The sequence below is a fragment of the Heloderma suspectum genome, chromosome 4 (genome assembly GCF_057233095.1).
Source record: "Heloderma suspectum isolate Gila_16-S chromosome 4, 16-S_ref, whole genome shotgun sequence".
Classification (NCBI taxonomy): domain Eukaryota; kingdom Metazoa; phylum Chordata; class Lepidosauria; order Squamata; family Helodermatidae; genus Heloderma; species Heloderma suspectum.
The window spans coordinates 12780571-12802112 of NC_139461.1; the positions used below are offsets into that span (position 1 = coordinate 12780571).

Sequence of the window (21542 nt, forward strand, 5' to 3'; positions counted from 1 at the left end):
GCTCTAAGAACCACTATCTATTATCTTTGAGAAACTATGGCGGATGGGTGAAGTGCCATATGATTGGAGGAGGACTAATGTTGTCCCTATCTTCAAAAAGGATAAAAAGGAGGAACCTGGGAATTACAGACCAGTCAGTCTGACATTAGTCCCTGGGAAAATTCTGGAGCAGACGATAAAGCAATCTATCTGTAAGCACCTTGAAATCAACGCAGTGATTACTCGAAGCCAACATGGATTTGTCAAGAACAAATCCTGCCAGACGAATCTGATCTCATTTTTTGATCAGGTAACCTCGCTTGTGGACTGTGGGAATACTGTGGACATAATATACCTCAACTTCAGCAAAGTTTTCAACAAAGTGCCCCATGATATCCCCATGAGCAAACTAGCTCAAAGTGGGCTAGATGAAACAGTGATCAGGTGGATCTACAGTTGGCTACAGAACTGGACTCAAACAGTGCTTATCAGTGGGATCTTCTCAAACTGGGGAGAGGTAATGAGCGGGGTACTGCAGGGCTCAGTCCTGGGCCCAGTGCTCATCAACATTTTTATTAATGACTTGGAGGAGGAGGTGCAGGGAATGCTGATCAGATTTGCAGATGACACAAAATTGGGCGGGATAGCTAATACTTTGGAAGAGAGAAACAAAATTCAAAGTGATCTTGATAGACTGGAGTGCTGGGCAGAAAACAAGAGAATGACATTTAATAGGGGTAAATGCCAAGTTCTGCACCTAGGAAAAAGAAACCAAATGCACAGTTACAAGATGTGGGATACGTGGCTCAACAACACTACAAGCGAGAAAGATCTTGGAATTGTTGTCGATCACAAGCTGAATATGAGCCAACAATGTGATGTTGCTGCAAAAACGGCCAATGCTATTTTGGGCTGCATTAATAGAAGCATAGCTTCCAAATCCCTGGAAGTACTAGTTCCCCTCTACTCAGCACTGGTTAGGCTTCATCTGGAGTACTGTGTCCAGTTCTGGGCACCACATTTTAAGAAGGTTGCAGACAAACTGGAGAGGGTTCAGAGGAGGGCAACAAAGATGATCAGGGGACTGGAAACAAAGCCCTATGAAGAGAGACTGAAAGAACTGGGCATGTTTAGCCTTGAGAAGAGAAGACTGAGGGGAGATACGATAGCGCTCTTCAAGTCCTTGAAAGGTTGTCACAGAGAGGAAGGCCAGGATCTCTTCTCCATCATCCCAGAATGCAGGACATGAAATAATGGGCTCCAGTGACAGGAAGCCAGATTCTGGCTGAACATCAGGAAAAGCTTCCTGACTGTTAGAGCAATACGACAATGGAAACAATGACCTAGGGAGGTGGTGGGCTCTCCCGCACTGGAGGCATTCAAGATGAGGCTGGACAGCCATCTGTTGGGGATGCTCTGACTTGGATTCCTGCATTGAGCAGGGGGTTGGACTCGATGGTCTTGTAGGCCTCTTCTAACCCTACTATTCTATGATTCTATGATCATAGTCCGGTCCGGGACTCTTACGGTCTCAAGGAACTGAGGGGAAGGCGGGAACCCACGCTATATATGCCATAGGCAGTAGGGGAGGGGTTCCTGCCAAAAAACTCTGCAGCTTGGAAGTTTCCCGAACAAGTCTCTGCGCAGGTGCAGAGCCCATATGTGTGAATGCACAGATGGCCACTTGAAGAACTACAGTTACAGGTAAGCAACCTGATGATCTCTCCCTTGGGGGAGGCAGGAAATGGCTTTCCATTGTTCCTGAAGTTCCTGCTTTTCAGTCCACTTTCTTACTTTTTCTCTCTTCCTTCAAACACCCTGGACCTTTCCCCACACAGTTTTCCCAGACAGTCAGCGTACCTCCTTGCTCACATACCTTCCTAGCTTCTCCTGCCCTTAGTTCTTCTGTGAAATTTTTTCCAGCCAAAATTTTTTTCCAGCCAATTTTTTCCAGGCCTTTTACTTCCTCCATGGAAGTTGTATTGTTTGTGCAAATATTGCTTGCACAAACAATAGTGGATTGTTTCCACTATCTGAGATTACAGGAGCGCAGCCAAAGGCAGGCAAGTGATAGCTAATTTTTAGTATCTTCTATATTACAAAAATGGAGATCCTAAAGTCAGGTTTTGCTGTGTTGTACCATACACAATATACATGCAAAGAATGTATTTAGTGCTTAAGACTGAGAATCCTTTCTTGATTTGATATTATCATGTGATAGTGTAATAATTTTAAGCTACCCTGTAACTTTCCCCCTACGTAATGTAGGGCTGATCTAATTTGCCACATGACTCTTACTTGTTCAGTTTACATCCGTTTTGTCCTTCAGGGATCATATACTGCTGTATCTTAGATCAGTGCTTGAATTATTGTCAGGTGAGGGGCTGGCTGTCTTACCTATGGTTTCTAGAAGGCTCGTTGTGATTTGGCTCAAATGGTGGGGGGAGGGGATCAATGACGGGGCTTGTGCATTTCATTAAGGGCCGCATTACTTTTCCTTGCCTTAATTCAAGCACTGATTGAGATTCCTACATAGTTTTCTCCATCCAGATAGTGATCAACCCCAGAGCTACTGACTTTTCACAGGCCTACAGATTAAGACCATTCTCTGGACCCCTGCAGTAGTGCATTTAAAAAAACTGTGTTGTGCACATGAATGTGTTTACAGCAGGCTTTGTAACTGTCTGGGATGTACACTCTGTATTGTAATTTTCAGGCTCTGTTGCATTCAGCTCTCTGTGGATTCATATATCCTCATCAACTTCATTCATAATTGGTATTTCAGAGGGAACAGCAGCTTCAATTCTGGAAAGTTGGAGATTTCTTAGATACTGTTACAAGAAAAGTCCTCCCACTGAAAACATCCTTCAGATGTTTTGTTTTTCAGCTCTGTATTCAACATTAGTTATAATATGCCATTTGGATTTAACAGTGAATTACACAAGTTATATTCGATAGTTACAGAAAACAATTTCTTAAATAAATGTTGGATAATTGATCTAAAGGCTGAAATAATTGAGGATATAATCACACTGAGCAGGGGATCTAGTAAAAAAGTAATATTTGGTATTAATTTATGAATGAAAGTAAAGAATTGCTTATCTCACATTTGGCTAATGAGCTCGTTTAATGTGCTGAAAAGTATGTTGGTTAATTGAAAGTGCCTGCAACTTGTCTTTGAGTAACTCATTAGCTTTTTTTCCTTGTGTCAACTGGTTAATTATAATGGTGAGAAGCAAAACAACATATATTTTGGGATGCAGGTTTAAGTTGTTCTGATTAAAACTAAAATATTTTCTGCGTGACTTTTGATGCTCCATTCTGTGAGTTTGGAAATGTTTCTGAATATCTTTAAATATTATCACTATTACAGTCATCAGTGTATTTCATGTGTATATTACCAGTGTTGACATGATGCAAAGAGGTTGTTTGTGCTGTCATTATTTACCATTTTTGTAGCTGTTTTTAGAGTTGCAGATTGCTGTATGATCTGAGCTTGCCCTCAGATTGTCCAGGTGAAGTTTATTGCCATCATTCCCATTCTGGGGAACTGAGCCTGAGAGGCTCTAAATACCAAATACATGAATTTCAGAACCTTTTGGAATCAAAACCCACCTGTCCCATGCTCCCAGTCCTATAATTTCCAGCTATGTTAAGCCCTCCACAATGCCATGGCTGAGCAATCCTTCTACAGATGAAGAGAAATTACTCTCCACCATCACACCTGATGTTTACTAGCGCAATTAGTACTTGCATCCCAGCCACCCAACTATGAACCTATACACACTGGTACCTGTTTCAGGTGAAGCATTGATGACAACAGATTCAAAGGAAAGGAAAAATGTACTTGTTGATTATCCTTAGCGTTACACATGCAGGTGATTCTACTTAAGTATTTGATCAACTACATATAACATAAATTGCAAGAGGGAAGGGATGCATGGAAGATTCAGAACCAGCTTTTAAGTGGAGGTGAAGGCAGAGCTTAAGTTGTACATATGCTGGAAAGTAGTAGTCAGTAACTGTGGTTAATGTGTGGATCATCACCCCAGATGAATTGTGCTATACTAGCCTGGGTGGGTCATACCTCCTGGTGTGCTACAGTCTCAGAACAGGAGTTCTGTGGATGAGGAGGTTGCTGTGATTGTTGGCCTTATAAAGGGATGTAATCACCCTCCACCCCAGGGCTGGGAAGCTGCGGGATATCTTCCAGGAGTACATCTCTCATCTCTCACATGTTACAATGCCACATGCTACAATCATGTCAGCTGTGAGATCCAGATGTGTGTAAAGGGACCTCCACCTCGCTTTCAGCTGCCCAAAAGCTCTTTCCCCCAGTAGCGTTGCTTTGCTAGCAGTAGTTAAATCTTTTCTCCTTGTTTTTCTTAAGGAACAGTATGGAGCCATGACCCAAGTTATAGTATGATAGCATGGTCTCCAAGGATGAGTGGGTGCATTGGAACTCCATTAACTGTGACAGGTGGCCTGCTGAAGAAGGTACTGTCTGACAGCTTATCTGCCATTGGGGAAATCCAGAACATGGCTGTGTAATGCTTCTGCTGGATACAACTGCATAGACGTCCATGAACCTTTCTTTAGTGTCGACCACAGGTTCCAGTACCATGCTGAAGAAACACTTATGGTTGTAGTACTCTGAACCACATGAGAGGGGTCTAGTGCACTTGCAGCGCAGGGAAACACCAGCTCTCTGAAACTCTGAAATGCTCTCCTCTTCTCACCCAACTTTATTGTGTCTGCAAGGTACAGCTTGTTCAGGATGTGTACCATCTCACAAAAGATTTCACAGGCAGTGGATTTACCTACCACAAAGGTAGTGCTGAGGGGATTGTAGCTGAGGTTGAAAGCTGGCTTGCACACTGTGATGGTGAGCCCCTCCCTCACTGGAAGTGCCCTCCACAGTACGGTGTCCTGTCTTTGGATAACAGGAGATACATCTAAAAAAAGATATTATAGAGCTGGAAAAAGTGCAGAATAGGGCAACTAAAATGATCAAGGGGCTGGAGCATCTCCCCTCTGAGAGGTTACAACAGATGGGATTGTTTAGCTTGGAAAAAAGGAGGATAAGAGGAGACATGATAGAGGTGTTCAAAATTATTCATGGTGTGGATAATGTGGATAGGGAGACATTTTTCTCCCTCTCTCAAAATACTAGAACCCAGGGTCATCCCATGAAGCTGATTGGGAGAGACTCAGGACAGATAAAAGGAAGGACTTCTTCACACAGCGCAGAGTTAAACTATGGAATTCATTACCACAGGCTGTAGTGATGGCCACCAATTTGGATTGCTTTAAAAGGGAGTTAGCTTTTTCCTCCAGGAATTTGTCTATCAATGGCTATTAGTCTTGGTGGCTATGTGCTACCTCTGGTACCAGAGGCAGTGAGCCTGTGTACGCCAGTTGTTGGGGAGCATGGGTGGGAGGGTGCTGTTGTGCTCATGGCCTGCTTGTGGGTTCCTGGTTGACAGCTGGTTGGCCACTGTGTGAACAGAATGCTGGACTAGATGGACCCTTGGTCTGATCCATCATGGTTCTTCTTATGTTCTTAGGATATACCTCATTGGCAAACATCAAACATTGCCCTGGACATCCAGAAAATATCAAACATTGCCCTGGACATCCGGAAAGTTCCGCTAAAGTGTATATCATCTAAATCCTCCGCTGTGGAGACCCACACAGTGCTGCTCTAGGGATTCAACCACTGCTGTCCTTCAACACATACACCACTCTTCCTCTTCCTCTGTGATATCCCTGTTCCCCAATATGCAGTTAAGAATTGCATAAAAGGCAGTTGTTCTTTTTCTATGGCTCATCATCTTTTCCTTCCTATGTCCATTCACAGAACAACATCACTAGAGACCTGCATGGGAGGGATGTAGGAAATGGTGGGGAGGATTGGAGGGAGGGAGGTGGTTGTGGGCATGGAAAAGGTGTATTGTTTTGCACTATGCTACCTATTACCTTTCCCTTGCCTTTGGCTGCTTCTCTGTTAATGCCAGAGGTAGATATACATTTCCTGGTTTCGTATTTTTTGGATTGACCCCCCACACACACACCAACACCCACATGCACCTACACATACTTAATCATTCTTTTATGTATTTTATGCAGTGCTTTGGTTTGGGTGTGACTTACAGCCCTGCTATGTTGTGCTATTACCTGGACTGCTAGGTACCGGGTAACTTCTTTGTCAGTTTGACTTCAGTCCATGTTATAATTGGACTAAGAGGGAAGGTCTACTAAAAGTTTAGAAACTTGATTTCTAGCTAATTTTGCTGGAGGATTGATCCTGTATTTGGAAGAGCCCGTCAGAAAATATTCATGCTGCTGGTGATACTCCCTTCCTCTGCTTTCCCCCAAAGAATGGCAAATTCACAGGAAAAGACAGGAGCCAGAACATGGAACTTTTCATTTTGGATTTCCGTTTTCCCCAGAATACATATGTTGTACCAACTTCTCCATTTCTTTCAAAACTCTTCAAATCCCACATTTTCTATAAAGCCCTATTAGGCATACTTTCAGTTTGGGATGAGGACTAAGTCTGCATAACAGCTGTTCCTTCTTTTCTCCCCCACCCTTGAAATCAAGATTCAGTGCTCCTTGGGGTAGAGGCCTGTTTTGTTTTGTTTTTGCTTATTCTGTAAAGGACCATGTACAGTAACAATAATATAATATTTATTTATTAGCAGCTAATTTTGCGAGTGGACTGAAATGGGTAAAAATACCTGAAAAATACAGTTTCAGAGGAACTGACAATAATTGATTTAGAAATGACTTGAAAATTATCTAGATTGTAGTTGGATATGCCTGTTATGTGCCAAACAGTACTATATAAACTTTAAAAGAAAACTGAGGTAATGCCGTGTATCACAGTACAGTGCAAAATCAAGAAAAAGGTTTCGGTAAGTGGATAAATGATGTGCTTGTGCTTACAATTTTGAGACAACTGTAATGGAAAATTTTTACCTCCTTGCAGAAAAGAAGGATGTAACACAGAGTCTAGAAAACTATACATCAAAATGCCCTGGGACAATGGAATTCATCACACTTCCAGATGGCTTAAAGCTCCCCCCTGTTCCTTTCACGAAACTTCCCATTGTAAGGTAACCACCTCTTACAATTCAATTACTTGGGTCTGTCAGTTTTCCTACTTGGCATTGTGGGCATTAAAATGTTTGTTATGACCCATATGACACCCAGGGTACCCTATAGAGCATTCTGGAGAGCTGCAGTAGAGTGGGCCAGTTTCTGTCCTTCCCTTAGTGTGGAGGGCTGGAACCCCTTGTGTAAAAGAAGTTATTGTGCTGAGGAGAATACATTTCTGTCTGTAGTAACTAAAACTGCACTTTCTTCTTTATGATCTCTGTGCAGTCCCATATACAGTTGCTGTGCCAGCACAGAGCCTAATTTGGGAGGCTTCTAAAGCTAGAGAAGAGTTTTGAGGAGCACCCTATGCTCACCCTCTGATCACACACTCAGGGGAGTGTGGCTCCTGTCTTCCCCTTAATTCGTTTCCAACTGACATTGCAGCTAGAGAGAAGGGGGAAAAGTTATATTTTTGCCTCTCAGTTTTTCTTTATTTGTTATGCCTTTCTATTTTCTCCTTCTGTCTCTTTTGCAACTTGTTTTTAATTGTTTTTTAATTGTTTTTATTTATTTACGTGGCTTACATGTACAAATTTCAAAGTGGTGTACACAAATCATAAAAACATAAACATATAAAACCTACACATAGAATATATTGTATCTACAAATGCATAAGATGGTAGGCTAAATGACACAAGGAAGGCTTGCATAAGCAGATGAGTCTTCAACCTGTGCCTAAATATAAAAGGTGTCACTACATGTCTAATCTCTGGGGAAGATCATTCCACACCGTGGGCACCACCATGCTAAATGCCCTGCTTTGGACAACTGTGGAGCAGACCTCAGTGCATCTATCATTTTATTTGTCTCTGCTAAGTAACAGTTAACGTTTGCTCACCGTAATCCTATATAAAAACAATTGTTGTTCATTTAACAGATCTGTCAAGCTCTTAAACCTCCCTGTTAGTCTTCGGCCTCAGAAAATGAAAAGCTTGCTGTGTCAGAACATGTCAGCCAAGAGTCCCTTTATATATTCTCCCATAATTGCTCACAGTCGTGGAGAGGAGCGAAGTAAAAAAATAGGTGGGAAAATGGTTTCTGATACTCATTATTTTAAAAATGCATCTGGCTTCTGTATGCAGTTGCTCTTCTGTATGTGGTATATCACTGTTGGTTGCTGGCTTTCATTCTGCAAATTGAATCAAATAGTTATTGCTAGTTTTTGGATCAATATGCTATTTCCTCTTATTATAAAACTGACTAAACAACTTGGCATGGACATCTTATATCCATCTTGACTTTGTTTCCAGCTCACGATGAGTTAGTCCCCTGCTGCAAGTAGTGTACCTTTTTATAGAATCATTAAAAATACCTGCAAGAATACCTAATAAAAATGTTTTCTTTCAGACTTTTAGTACCTATTGAATGCCTGAGAACCAGAGTGATTATAGATATGGTGGGATAGGTTAGCATAATTTAATAATGAAAACGAGGTTACCTAAAGATCAAAATGTTCTAGCCTAGTAGTGTTGTTCATGTTCAAAAAGACAAAGTAGTTTTTAGTAAAGAGCTGGTTCACTGCCAGAAGAAGTGGTGCTCAAAGCTCTGCTCACAGCTGGTCAACTCCTGCCACTTTCTTCCAGCCTGTCCTGCCCCTCCAGCTCCATCTGTCTTGCTTTGTATAGAAATGCTCTGAATAACTTGTAATTGAATGTAAATAACGATCAATAAATATGCTCCTGTCTTTCTTGTCTAAATGCCCAAACTATTTCAAAAATGTGTGTTAAAATGGTCATCTAATTATAGTTGGGTGAGTTCACAGAGTGATTTAACTGTACAAGGCTCCAAATTGTTCACTTACTTGTGGTAATGCTTTGCACTCTCTAACACATTTCTGGTGTTCAAGTTACTTCACACATATTTTCTCAGCAATTCTTCTAACAACTCTTAAGGTACACTAGTATTATTATCCCCATATTGCAAGTAGGGGGCTGTGACATGATAGTTCTATACTGCTTGTAGGCAAGCCCTTTTAGATAAGACTTCCTTCCTTAAAGGTGATCTAACAATAATTTAAATAAAGCATAAACCTCCCAAAATGGTTTCCATTAATGTCTATACACAGTGGCTTGTTTATGGCCACCTATTGAGTTAATGCCCCTTCATGGATCACTGCCTTGTTGTGGCGAAGGGGCTTGCGTAACTCAGTGAAGCCATAAGCTATGCCGTGCAGGGCCACCCAAGACGGACAGGTCATGGCGGAGAGTTCTGACAAAATGTGGTCCACTGGAGAAGGAAATGGCAACCCACTCCAGTATTCTTGCCAAGAAAACCCCATGGACCGTATCACAAGGCTAAAAGATATGACGCCGGAAGATGAGCCCCTCAGGTCGGAAGGTGTCCAATATGCTACTGGGGAAGAGCAGAGGGTATTTCCAAGTAGCGCCAGAAAGAGTGAAGCGGCTGGGCCAAAGCCGAAAGGACACTCAGCTGTGGATGTGTCTGGCGGTGAAAAGAAAATCCGATGCTGTAAAGAACAATATTGTTTAGGAACCTGGAATGTCAGATCAATGAATCAAGGTAAGCTGGAGGTGGTCAAACATGAGATGGCAAGATTGAACATCGACATCTTGGGAATCAGCAAACTCAAATGGACAGGCATGGGCGAATTTAATTCAGGTGACCATCATATCTACTATTGTGGGCAAGAATCCCTTCGAAGAAATGGAGTAGCACTCATAGTCAACAAAAGGGTGGGAAAAGCAGTACTGGGGTACAATCTTAAAAATGATAGAATGATCTCAGTACGAATCCAAGGCAAACCATTCAACATCACAGTAATTCAAGTCTATGCCCCAACCACTGAGGCCGAAGAAGCTGAGGTTGATCGGTTCTATGAAGACCTACAACACCTTCTAGAACTAACACCAAAAAAAGACGTCCTCTTCATCATAGGGGATTGGAATGCTAAAGTAGGAAGTCAAGAAATCACCGGGATAACAGGCAGGCATGGCCTTGGTGTACAAAATGAAGCAGGACAAAAGCTAATAGAGTTTTGCCAAGAGAACATGCTGATCATAGCAAACACTCTTTTCCAACAGCACAAGAGGCGACTCTACACATGGACATCACCAGATGGTTAATATCGAAATCAGATTGATTATGTCCTTTGCAGCCAAAGATGGAGAAGCTCCATACAGTCAGTAAAAACAAGACCTGGAGCTGACTGTGGCTCAGATCATGAGCTGCTTCTTGCAAAATTTCGGCTTAAATTGAAGAACGTAGGGAAAACCACTAAACCGTTCAGGTATGACCTCAGTCATATCCCTTCTGAATATACAGTGGAGGTGAGGAATAGATTTCAGGGATTAGACCTGATAGACAGAGTGCCTGAGGAACTATGGACGGAGGTCCGTAACATTGTTCAGGAGGCAGCAACGAAATCCGTCCCAAAGAAAAAGAAATGCAAGAAAGCCAAGTGGCTGTCTGATGAGGCTTTACAAGTAGCTCACGAAAGAAGGGAAGCGAAAAGCAAGGGAGAAAGGGGAAGATATACCCAACTGAATGCAGAGTTCCAGAGAATAGCAAGGAGAGACAAGAAGGCCTTCTTAAATGAACAATGCAAAGAAATCGAGGAAAACAACAGAATGGGAAAGACTAGAGATCTCTTCAAGAAAATTGGAGATCTCAAGGGAACGTTTTGTGCAAAGACGGGCATGATCAAGGACAAAGAAGGCAGGGACCTAACAGAAGCAGATGAGATTAAGAAGAGGTGGCAAGAATACACAGAAGAACTATACAGGGAAGATCTGAATGTCCCTGATAGCCATGATAGTGCGGTCACTGAACTTGAGCCGGACATCCTAGAGAGTGAAGTCAAGTGGGCCTTAGGAAGCATTAGTAACAACAAAACTAGCGGAGATGACAGTATTCCAGCCGAGCTATTTAAAATCCTAAAAGATGATGCTGTTAAAGTGCTGCATTCAATATGCCAACAAATCTGGAACACTCAACAGTGGCCACAAGACTGGAAAAGGTCAGTTTACATTCCAATTCCAAAGAAGGGCAACGCCAAAGAGTGTTCAAACTACCGCACAATTGCGCTCATTTCACATGCCAGCAAGGTGATGCTCAAAATCCTACAAGCTAGGCTTCAGCAGTATGCGAACCGAGAACTACCGGAAGTACAAGCTGGGTTTCGAAGAGGCAGAGGAACTAGAGATCAAATCGCCAACATTCGCTGCATCATGGAGAAAGCAAGAGAATTCCCGAAAAACGTCTATTTCTGCTTCATTGACTACGCTAAAGCCTTTGATTGTGTGGATCACAACAAACTGTGGCAAATTCTGAAAGTGATGGGAGTACCAGACCACCTTACCCGTCTCCTGAGAAACCTGTACGAGGGTCAAGAAGCAACAGTAAGAACCAGACATGGAACAACCGATTGGTTCAAAATTGGGAAAGGAGTACGACAAGGCTGCATATTGTCACCCTGCTTATTTAACTTATATGCAGAGTACATCATGAGAAATGCCGGGTTGGATGAATCACAGGTCGGAATTAAGATTGCCGGGAGAATTATCAACAACCTCCGATATGCAGACGATACCACCCTAATGGCAGAAAGCGAAGAGGATCTCAAGAGCCTCTTGTTGAGGGTGAAAGAGGAGAGTGCAAAAGCTGGTTTGAAACTCAACATTAAAAAAACGAAGATCATGGCATCTGGCCCCATCACTTCCTGGCATATAGAAGGGGAAGAAATGGAAGCAGTGACAGATTTTACTTTCTTGGGCTCCAAAATCACCGCAGACGGTGACTGTAGCCATGAAATTAAAAGACGCTTGCTCCTTGGGAGGAAAGCTATGGCCAACCTAGACAGCATAGTAAGAAGCAGAGACATCACCTTGCCGACAAAGGTCCGTCTAATCAAAGCTATGGTTTTCCCAGTAGTAATGTATGGCTGTGAGAGCTGGACTATAAGGAAGGCTGAGCGCCGAAGAATTGATGCTTTCGAACTGTGGTGCTGGAGAAGACTCTTACGAGTCCCCTGGACTGCAAGGAGGTCAAATCAGTCCATCCTAAAGGAAATCAACCCTGAGTGCTCATTGGAAGGACAGATAATGAAGCTGAAGCTCCAATATTTTGGCCACCTAATGCGAAGAGAAAACTCCCTGGAAAAGACCCTGATGCTGGGAAAGACTGAAGGCAAAAGGAGAAGGGGATGGCAGAGGATGAGATGGCTAGATAGCATCACGGATGCAATGAATATGAACTTGAGCACGCTCCGGGAGAGAGCGCAGGACAGGAAGTCCTGGCGTGCTATGGTCCATGGGGTCACGAAGAGTCGGACACGACTGAACAACTGAACAACAACAACAACAATTGAGTTAATGGCTGAGGCGATGTTTGAACTGGGATGTCCAGACCACCAGATGCCCTTAGCCACGAGACTAGATTAGTTCTCTTGGTAGTAAGGCCAGGTATCAGACTGAAGCTTTGCAAAGTAGAAGATGACTTCTCGGCACAATTGCTAGGGAGGTCATGCTGGCGTGCTCCTCCCTTCCTCCTCCTCCTCCAGCGTGGTGCCAAGGAGATTGGAAATTTTCATCTACAATTTCAGTTAGCCACAGTTAAGTGCCAGGTCCAAACCCAAGCTGTGATAGTCTAATATGGAAGTGAATTCTTCCAAATTTGCAGCTGCGCCAGAGAAGGAGTGGGAATTTATAAGCCCCGCAGAGGTTAGGCTTATTCTCGTAATACTAGAGCATTGTTTATTACTACAGTCAGGGCCAGAAATATTGGAACAAGGATAACCGTTTTGGCAGTTGGCCTCTGTACACCACCACATTGAAGTTGAAAGGAGACACGCCCAGATGGGAGCAAAGTCAGGCCTTTCAGCTGTAATGCAAGGGGTGTGACAAAAGTGGGGCACTAACCATTCAGGAAGTACAGCCAGTGGCATACACACACACACCCATCGTTGGTGGCTCATAAGTAATGGAACAAACCAACATCATTTCAGACTTAAGGATCGTCTTTAATACCTGGATGAAAATCCTTTGCAGTCAGTGACTGCCTGAAGTCTGGAACCCATGGACATGAATCCCAGTGCTGAGTTTCCTCCCTCGAGATGCTTTGCCAGGCCTTTACTGCAGCTGCCTTCAGCTGCTGCTTGTTTGTGGGTCTTTCTGCCTTCAGTCTTGTCTTCAGTAAGTGAAAAGCATGCTCTATTGGGTGGAGATCAGGTGACTGACTTGGCCATTGAAGAACATCCCACTTCTTTGCCTTGAGAAACTCTTGGGTAGCTAGCTGTATGTTTTGGGTCATGATCCATCTGCAATATGAAGTGGCATCCTATCAGTTTGGCAGCATTCGGCTGAATCTGAGCAGAAAGTATAGCCCTATACACTTCAGAATTCATCCTGCTACTTTTATCAGCAGTCAGGTCATCAATAAACACCAGTGACCCGGTTCCATTGGCAGCCATACATGCCCATGCCATAACACTGCCTCCACCATGTTTGACAGACGATGTGGTATGCTTTGGATCATGAGCTGTTCCTTCTCCATACGTTTCTCTTCCCATCATTCTGGTACAAGTTAATCTTGGTTTCATCAGTCCAAAGAATCTTATTCCGGAACTGGGCAGGCTTTTTAAGGAGTTTGCTAGCAAAGGCTAATCTGGCCTGTCTGTTCTTGAGCATTACCAGTGGTTTGCACCTTGTTGTGAAGCCTCTGTATTTACATTCATAAAGCCGTCTCTTGACTGTAGGTGTTGACAATGACATGCCTACTTCCTCAAGAGCGTTCTTGACCTGGCTAGATGTTGTGAAAGGCTTCCTCTTCACCATGAGCAGAATTCTGCGGTCATCCACTTTAGTTGTCTTCCGTGGTCTTCCAGGCCTTTTGCTGCTGCTGAGCTTGCCAGTTAATTCCTTCTTTTTCAGGATGTTCCAAACTGTTGTATTGGCCACTCCCACTGTTTTTGCTATCTCTCTTGAGGTTTTATGTTGTTTCCTCAGCCTAATGATGGCCTCCTTTACTCGCATGGACACCTCTTTGGACCTCATGTTGGGAGTTCCAGGGAACAGCTACCAAATGCAAATGTAACACACAGAACCACCTCCAGGCCTTTTATCTGCTTGATTGGTCATGGGGTACCCAGGAAACAGGCCACACCTGGCCATTGAGCTGCTTGTCAGCCATTTGTTCCATTACTTATGAGCCACCAATGATGGGTGTGTGTGTATGCCACTGGCTGTCCTTCCTGAATGGTTAGTGCCCCACTTTTGTCAAACCCCTTGAATTACAGCTGAAAATCCTGACTTCGCTCCCATCTGGGTGTGTTTCCTTTCAACTTCAATGTGGTGGTGTACAGAGGCCAACTGCCAAAACAGTTACCTTTGTTCCAATATTTCTGGCCCCGACTGTATGTCTGAAAATGAACATTCTTTGCCATATGAAATTACAAAGATGGATTTAATGCTAGGAGGTAGTTAAAACTATGTGACTTCATTCTAAATTCCTCCTAAAGATGCAGGGTGACATAGGATTTGAATAAACTGCCTGTTCTCCCCATGATATCATCAGGTGTGCAGGTTGGTATATTAGTTTGCTATATTAGTGTGAACAGCTGGGCACATCATGGATGTTTCAGGCTGTATTCTGTGTACAGTAGTATTATTCTATTTTCACCACAGAGTTTTCTGAATCGCAAGCAAGCCAAAAACATTTGCAAGTGTTCAGAATGATCAGTTAAAAGGCTTATTGCCTTTTCCCCTTTGGACATGTGGGTAGGCATTATTGATAAAATACCAGTGTGGGGATGCTAGATGGTGGAATGTAATGTGGAACCCAGAGATGTTTAAGTGTGCATGTCTTTTTTTTAATTGTGAAGCTAACTTTCTGTGTTTGTGGTTTTGATATAGACTTTCAGTGGGTCCAGGGAGATGTTTGTGAAGTTCAGCTGATGGTGTACAATCCAATGCCCTTTGAACTTCGTGTAGAAAATATGGTATGTTTCAAATCTTGGTTAAGTTGAAATCCTGGTTAGCTTTAACAATGATTATTATTCATGTTACCAATAACTGTTAAGATGAGACGGGGCAATTGGCTGAAGGGATTGGAGGCACTGTAGAATAGGAGTGCATGATCCTAATTTGGCTTCCATTAACTTTTTTTTACTAAGTTTACCCTCTGAAATTATCTCCAGCTTTGTATAAAAACTGTCTAGTTTCTCTCTCCTTCTGTTTCTACCTATCAGTTGTGTGTGGTTTATATAAGGATAGGATGGTTTTGAGCAAGCAGCTGAATTTTATATTTTCAAAAATGGGGGAATCTAGCACTGTACGTTTGTTCTTCCCAGCAACCCTTGGGAGAGTCCCAGGTATAGGTTGAAACCATCTTGGAGTACTTAGTAGAGCCTAATTTGAATGTCTGCAACCCCTCTCACTTTCCATCTTAAGACTGTGACCCTGGGGTGGGGAAGTAGTTTGGGGTGGGGTGGGGTGGGGGGCTGAGGACCCATCACCCAGCCCTCTGCAGGCTTAATGATATCAGGGGCATGGACACACCCCTGGATCTCCTGGCTTCTTCTTTGGTCCTGCCTTCTGGCCTGTCCTCAGCTCCTGATTGTTCTTTGATCCTAGCTAAAAGTTCCTGGCTCCTGACTTTCTCCAGACTGCTGCCCATGACTCAGCCCTGACATCCATAAAAAATAAGACCCTAGCAAAAAAATCATTGTGCTCACCGCATAATCATAATGCCATTCATTTAGCGCTAACGATTAGAAATACAACATTGTCAATTTCCTTATAAGACTAATCAAATGCTTAAAAAGTTTGTTCTCTGTGTAAAGCAATCAGCAGTTTAATGGTTTGTATATTTCTACAGTGAAAGCAAAACACCACCTTATTTCCTCTTATTGTTCCTGTAATGAAGTTATGATGATGATCTTATAATTGTGCTTTCATGGAAATGGTTTGTGATGTCAAACTTTCATCAATATGATTTCCCTGCAGGATCATATAATTGAAGCAGATGTTTTTTTAGAGGAATCCCCACCCCCCCACCCCTTGGGGATGTGGTTTTATAAAATGAGTTTAGCCAGCAAAATAGTTGTTGCTGAAAATTATTTTTGGCTTTTAATTTTCCTGAAGCATTTGATGTTGCATAAAGAAAAATGTATTCTTCCCTCTCACTTTAGAATAAAATATTGTTTTGTGTGACTAGCTATATTATCTGTAATACTGCTTAGTCACTGGAAATAGTTATTTGCCATCACCTAAGCCTTGCCCCAAATAGCTTAAAGATGAAAATGGCTGAGAATATAACTAAAAACGGGGGGGGGGAGCTCCCAAACAGACCCACAAATCTTTACCTAATTTACACAGATCTTTAACTGATTACTGCTGCAATCTCTTTTTTGGGAGTAAGTATCAATGGAATTACAAGGACTTCTGAGTAAGTGATGTCCGAAACTGCAGTATACGTTTTGAAGAGTTAAGTGGCATTCTAGCATAATCAGGCTTCTAGTGTAACACAAATGGTTCCATTTATCTGAATTTCACATTGATCCATAGGAGGAGGACTGATAAGGAACTAGCACACTTATTCTTGCATGAGCTTCAGAGAGCCTATAAAAGAGAGAAAGTATTATCAGGAGGCCATATGAAACTAGGAGATTACGGCAGATCTTGCAGAAATGATAGAAAGCTGCAATATACAGTAGAATATTGACCTGGTTCACATGTAACACGAAGCCACCATGGGTTATTTAACAAGCAGAGCGTCATGGCGTGTGCTGGTCACCATTTTGAATGTCCTTGTACTAGGGTTATCTAAGGATTGTTTAATCCCTCGCATAACCCACACCACCCAGGTTCAAATGATACAACAAGCCACAGCGACCCAGTGTGGTTTGTATATTTAAAATGGTTACTGGCATGCACCACAAAGCCCTGCAGGTTAATTAACCCACAATTGCTTTTGTGAACTGCCCGGAGAGCTTTGGTTACGGGGTGGCATAGAAATATAACAAATGAAATAGCTTAGCGTTACATGCAAACTGGCCCAAATGACTGAAAAGAAGTGGTCCAAATCCATGCACTGAGGAAGGTATTCACTATATCTTCTGAGGCAGAGGCTCATCTAACCTGTTCTTAAATATGGCTAGTGAATTTATTTATTATGATTTATTTATTTTAGAGTATTTATATACCTTCTCCCATTTTAAAACTCCCAAAGCAGTTATACATTTCTTGTCAAATTTTTCTAAGGGTCCCTTAAAGTTGGAAGGTTTTCCTAATCTTTCATGCTGAAGCTCAGAAAGGGGTTGTCAAGTTCTGAGATAATATGAGATACATAATACATAAAGTGCTATTTTTAATGGAGTACTATATGTGATTATCGAGCTATACAAGGAACATGCTGCACAGAACTGATTGGACAGAATGGAGAAATGGTTAATTCTGAAATATGTAAACAATTTACTAATTAATAGTTACTTTTCCAACATACACTTATATGCCTAAGAGTTTATGCTGTGTTGGGAAGACATTTAGTTGAGATTTCTATCACATGAATTACATTGAAGGAATTTGTTTTGAGCTCACCGTGTCAGATTTTGGATGAATAGTTAGATTTCCCCACAACCCCCCTAGTAAAACTCAATATAGAAAACACTTAAACATAATTGTGTGCCTGCCACCTCAACATGATATGATATACCCACAGAAGTATATCAACATGATATACAGGTATATCAACATGATATACGGGTATATCAACATGATATGATATACCCGGGGCGGCTCAGGACTTCATGGCCGCCATGACAACCATAGGGCTGTCCCAACATGTCATCAGCCCAACGCATACAAAAGGACACACGCTTGATCTGGTTTTCTCGACTGGGCAGGAGGATGGTGATCTGAAAGTGGAGGAATTAACATCTGTCCCTTTGTCATGGTCAGATCATTTCCTGCTGAGGTTTAGACTCCTGGCAGCCTTTCCCCTCTGCAAGGGTGGGGGACCTATTAAAATGGTCCGCCCCCGGAGATTAATGGATTCTGATGGATTCCCAAGGGCTCTGGGGGATTTTCCTGCTGGTATGGCTGGTGCTCCTGTCGAAGCCCAGGTCGCTCTGTGGAATGCAGAGATGACTCGGGTGGTTGACACGATCGCGCCCAAGCGCCCTCTCCCTCTGAGCAGAGCCCGGCCAGCTGCTTGGTATACACCTGAGCTGAGGGCAATGAAGCAAGAGGGGAGACGGCTAGAACGCAGGTGGAAGAAAACTTGTGCTGAGTCTGACCGAACACAGGTAAGAGCCCACTATCGAGCCTACTCTGTAGCGGTGAGGGTGGCAAAGAGACAGTTCTTTTCCACCAGCATTTCATCTTCTCAGTGTCGTCCAGCGGAGCTTTTCCGAGTGGTTCGCAGCCTGTTACATTCTGGGCCAGGGAGAGAGATGGTGGAACTCTCGGTAGCACGCTGTGACAAGTTTGCACGGCACTTTGAGGATAAAGTCGCTCAGATTTGTCATGAATCGGACACCACCATTAATGCAGTTCCATTGGTAGAGGCGTTCAGAGCACCGTCTGGTCCAGTTTTATTGGATGAGTTTCAGTTACTGAGGCCTGAGGATGCGGACAAGGTGCTTGGCCAAGTCCGATCGACCACTTGTGTGCTTGACCTTTGCCCTTCATGGCTTATTAAATCAAACAAGGAGGGGCTGTCCGGCTGGGTCCAGGAGGTTGTAAATTCCTCCTTGAGAGAGGGAGTGGTGCCTGCCGCTTTAAAAGAGGCCGTAATTAGACCACTCCTGAAAAAGCCTAACCTGGACCCAGAGGATGTTAACAATTATAGGCCAGTGGCCAACATCCCCTTCCTGGGCAAGGTGCTTGAGCGGGTGGTTGTAGGACAGCTCCAGGCACTGTTGAATGAAACAGATTATCTAGATCCATTTCAGTCGGGCTTCAGGCCTGGTTTTGGAACGGAAACTGCCTTGGTCGCCCTGTGGGATGACCTCTGCTGGGAGAGGGACAGGGGGAGTGCGACCCTGTTGATTCTCCTGGACCTCTCAGCGGCTTTTGATACCATCGACCATGGTATCCTTCTGGATAGGTTGTCTGGGTTGGAAGTAGGAGGCACCGCACTACAGTGGTTCCGCTCCTACTTGGATGGCCGATTCCAGAAGGTGGTGCTGGGGGATTACTGCTCTGTGCCATGGCAATTGTGCCATGGGGTTCCACAGGGCTCTCTTTTATCCCCCATGCTGTTTAACATCTACATGAAACCGCTGGGGGAGGTTATCCGGAGGTGTGGGCTGAGGTGCCATCAATATGCAGATGACACCCAGCTCTACCTCTCTTTTACATCAAAACCAGGTGAGGCAGTGACTGTTCTGAATCAGTGCCTGGGCACGGTAATGGACTGGATGAGGGCCAATAAACTGAAACTCAATCCAGACAAGACGGAGGTACTGTTAGTGGGTGGTTCATCTGCCCGGCTAGGTGATATCCAACCTGTTCTGGAGGGGGTTGCACTCCCCCTAAAGGATCAGGTTTGTAGTTTGGGGGTGGTCTTGGATCCAGAACTGTCACTTGAGGCCCAGGTGAACTCAGTGGCACGGAGCACTTTTTATCAGCTTAGGCTGGTATACCAACTACGCCCTTATCTGGACAGAGATAGCCTTGCTACAGTTATCCATGCTCTGATAACTTCTCGTCTGGATTACTGCAATGCGTTATACGTGGGGCTGCCTTTGAAAACGGTCCGGAAACTTCAGCTGGTCCAAAATAGGGCAGCAAGATTGTTAACAGGGACTGGCCTGCGAGCTCATATTACGCCAGTACTTTTCCAGCTGCACTGGCTCCCAGTCCATTTCCGGGCCCGATTCAAAGTGCTGGTGTTAACATTCAAAGCCCTTAACGGCTTGGGGCCAGGTTACCTGAAGGATCGCCTCCTCCCATATGTGCCTGCCCGGACCTTAAGATCATTGTCAGCGGCCCTTCTCCGTGAGCCCCTGCCAAAGGAAGTGAGGCGGGTGGCTACTAGGAGGAGGGCTTTTTCTGCTGTGGCACCCTGGCTGTGGAATGAGCTCCCTAGTGAGGTTCGCCTGGCGCCTACATTGTATTCCTTTCGGCGCCAGGTGAAGACCTTTTTATTTTCCCAGGCATTTTAGCATTTTAGCTTTCTAAATTTTTATCTTTGCTGTTTTAAATCTGTATTTTAAACTCCTGCACTGCTGCTAGGTTTGATGGTGGTTGTATTGTTATATTGTGGTTTTAATGTTCTGTATATTTTAAATTGTTTTATTGTGTGTTGCTTGGATTTAATTTTTGTGAATCGCCCAGAGAGCTTCGGCTATTGGGCGGTATAGAAATGAAATGAAATAAATAAATAAATAAATAAGAAGGCCAATGTAATTAATGTCCAAAGAAATTGTAGATGAGTAGATAGCAAAGATATATTGCAATATATATTCTGAACGTACTCTCATTGTAGAATAAGTATTCTTTTGAAACTTGTGTAAGCTTGTCAGAAAGATTAAAAATTCACATAGTGTGTGTCTGTGTGTTGGGGGGTGTGTATAGTAATATTCCTTGATACCAAGTCACACTGTGGTTGATGCTGTGAGTGGACCGATAAGGCTTTTAAAGCAGAAATTAGCCTGGACTTGAAAGTATAATGGAGAGTAACTCAAATTGCTGCTTGAGGGGACAATATTTGCAGTGAAGTGCAGGACCTTTGCTATGATTGTCCTGAGGCTGTGCAAAGCCTTCCCTATGAGGTGTTTCTATTGCTTAGCCTTCTGGATAGGATGTAAAGAGGTTTTGGCTGCTGAGTTTTAATGAGGCTTTACGGGTGAACAAAATGTCTGTTCTCTATTGTTTTGATGGGGGGCATATTCTATTGGTATGTTTGCTGCTTTAAACTTTGATGCAAGGCTTTGAGCTTTGGAGACATGGGATTTACATGTTTTAAAAAATAGGTTCCTGGTTTGTAGCCTTCAATATCCATAGCTCTGGACATGCAGTAACCACTGAGCTTTTCTACACAAGGCTGTTAATCTGTTGTATCTACTTACAGTTTTCAGTTTTGTTGCAGAATTGAGACCTGAGCTCTGCACAAAGAGCTTTTTCTTTTCTGCTGCATAACCTGTAGGTAGTAATGTGCTATCTATCTATCTATCTATCTATCTATCTATCTATCTATCCATCCATCCATCCATCTATCTCATTTCATTTTTATACCGCCCAATAGCCGAAGCTCTCTGGGCGGTTCACAAAAATTAAAACCAAACAACACACAATAAAACAATTTAATATATATAGAACATTAAAACCACAATATAACAATACAACCACCATCAAACCTAGCAGCAGTGCAGGAGTTTAAAATACAGATTTAAAACAGCAAAGCTAAAAGTCTAAAAAGCTAAAATGCTAAAATGCCTG

The 21542-nt window shown here is 43.1% G+C and overlaps 1 protein-coding gene across 7 annotated transcripts in view; it reads left to right on the forward strand.

Annotated features, from left to right (window-relative positions):
* Nucleotides 1-21542, forward strand: part of TRAPPC9 (trafficking protein particle complex subunit 9) — a 579153-nt gene that overhangs the window by 51617 nt on the left and 505994 nt on the right. For all 7 annotated transcript variants that reach the window (XM_084848692.1, XM_084848698.1, XM_084848699.1 and 4 more), the window contains exons 10-12: nt 6974-7100; nt 8021-8166; nt 15012-15097. In XM_084848692.1, the coding sequence (XP_084704818.1) occupies nt 6974-7100; nt 8021-8166; nt 15012-15097 (359 nt within the window). The remainder of the gene's footprint in view (nt 1-6973; nt 7101-8020; nt 8167-15011; nt 15098-21542) is intronic.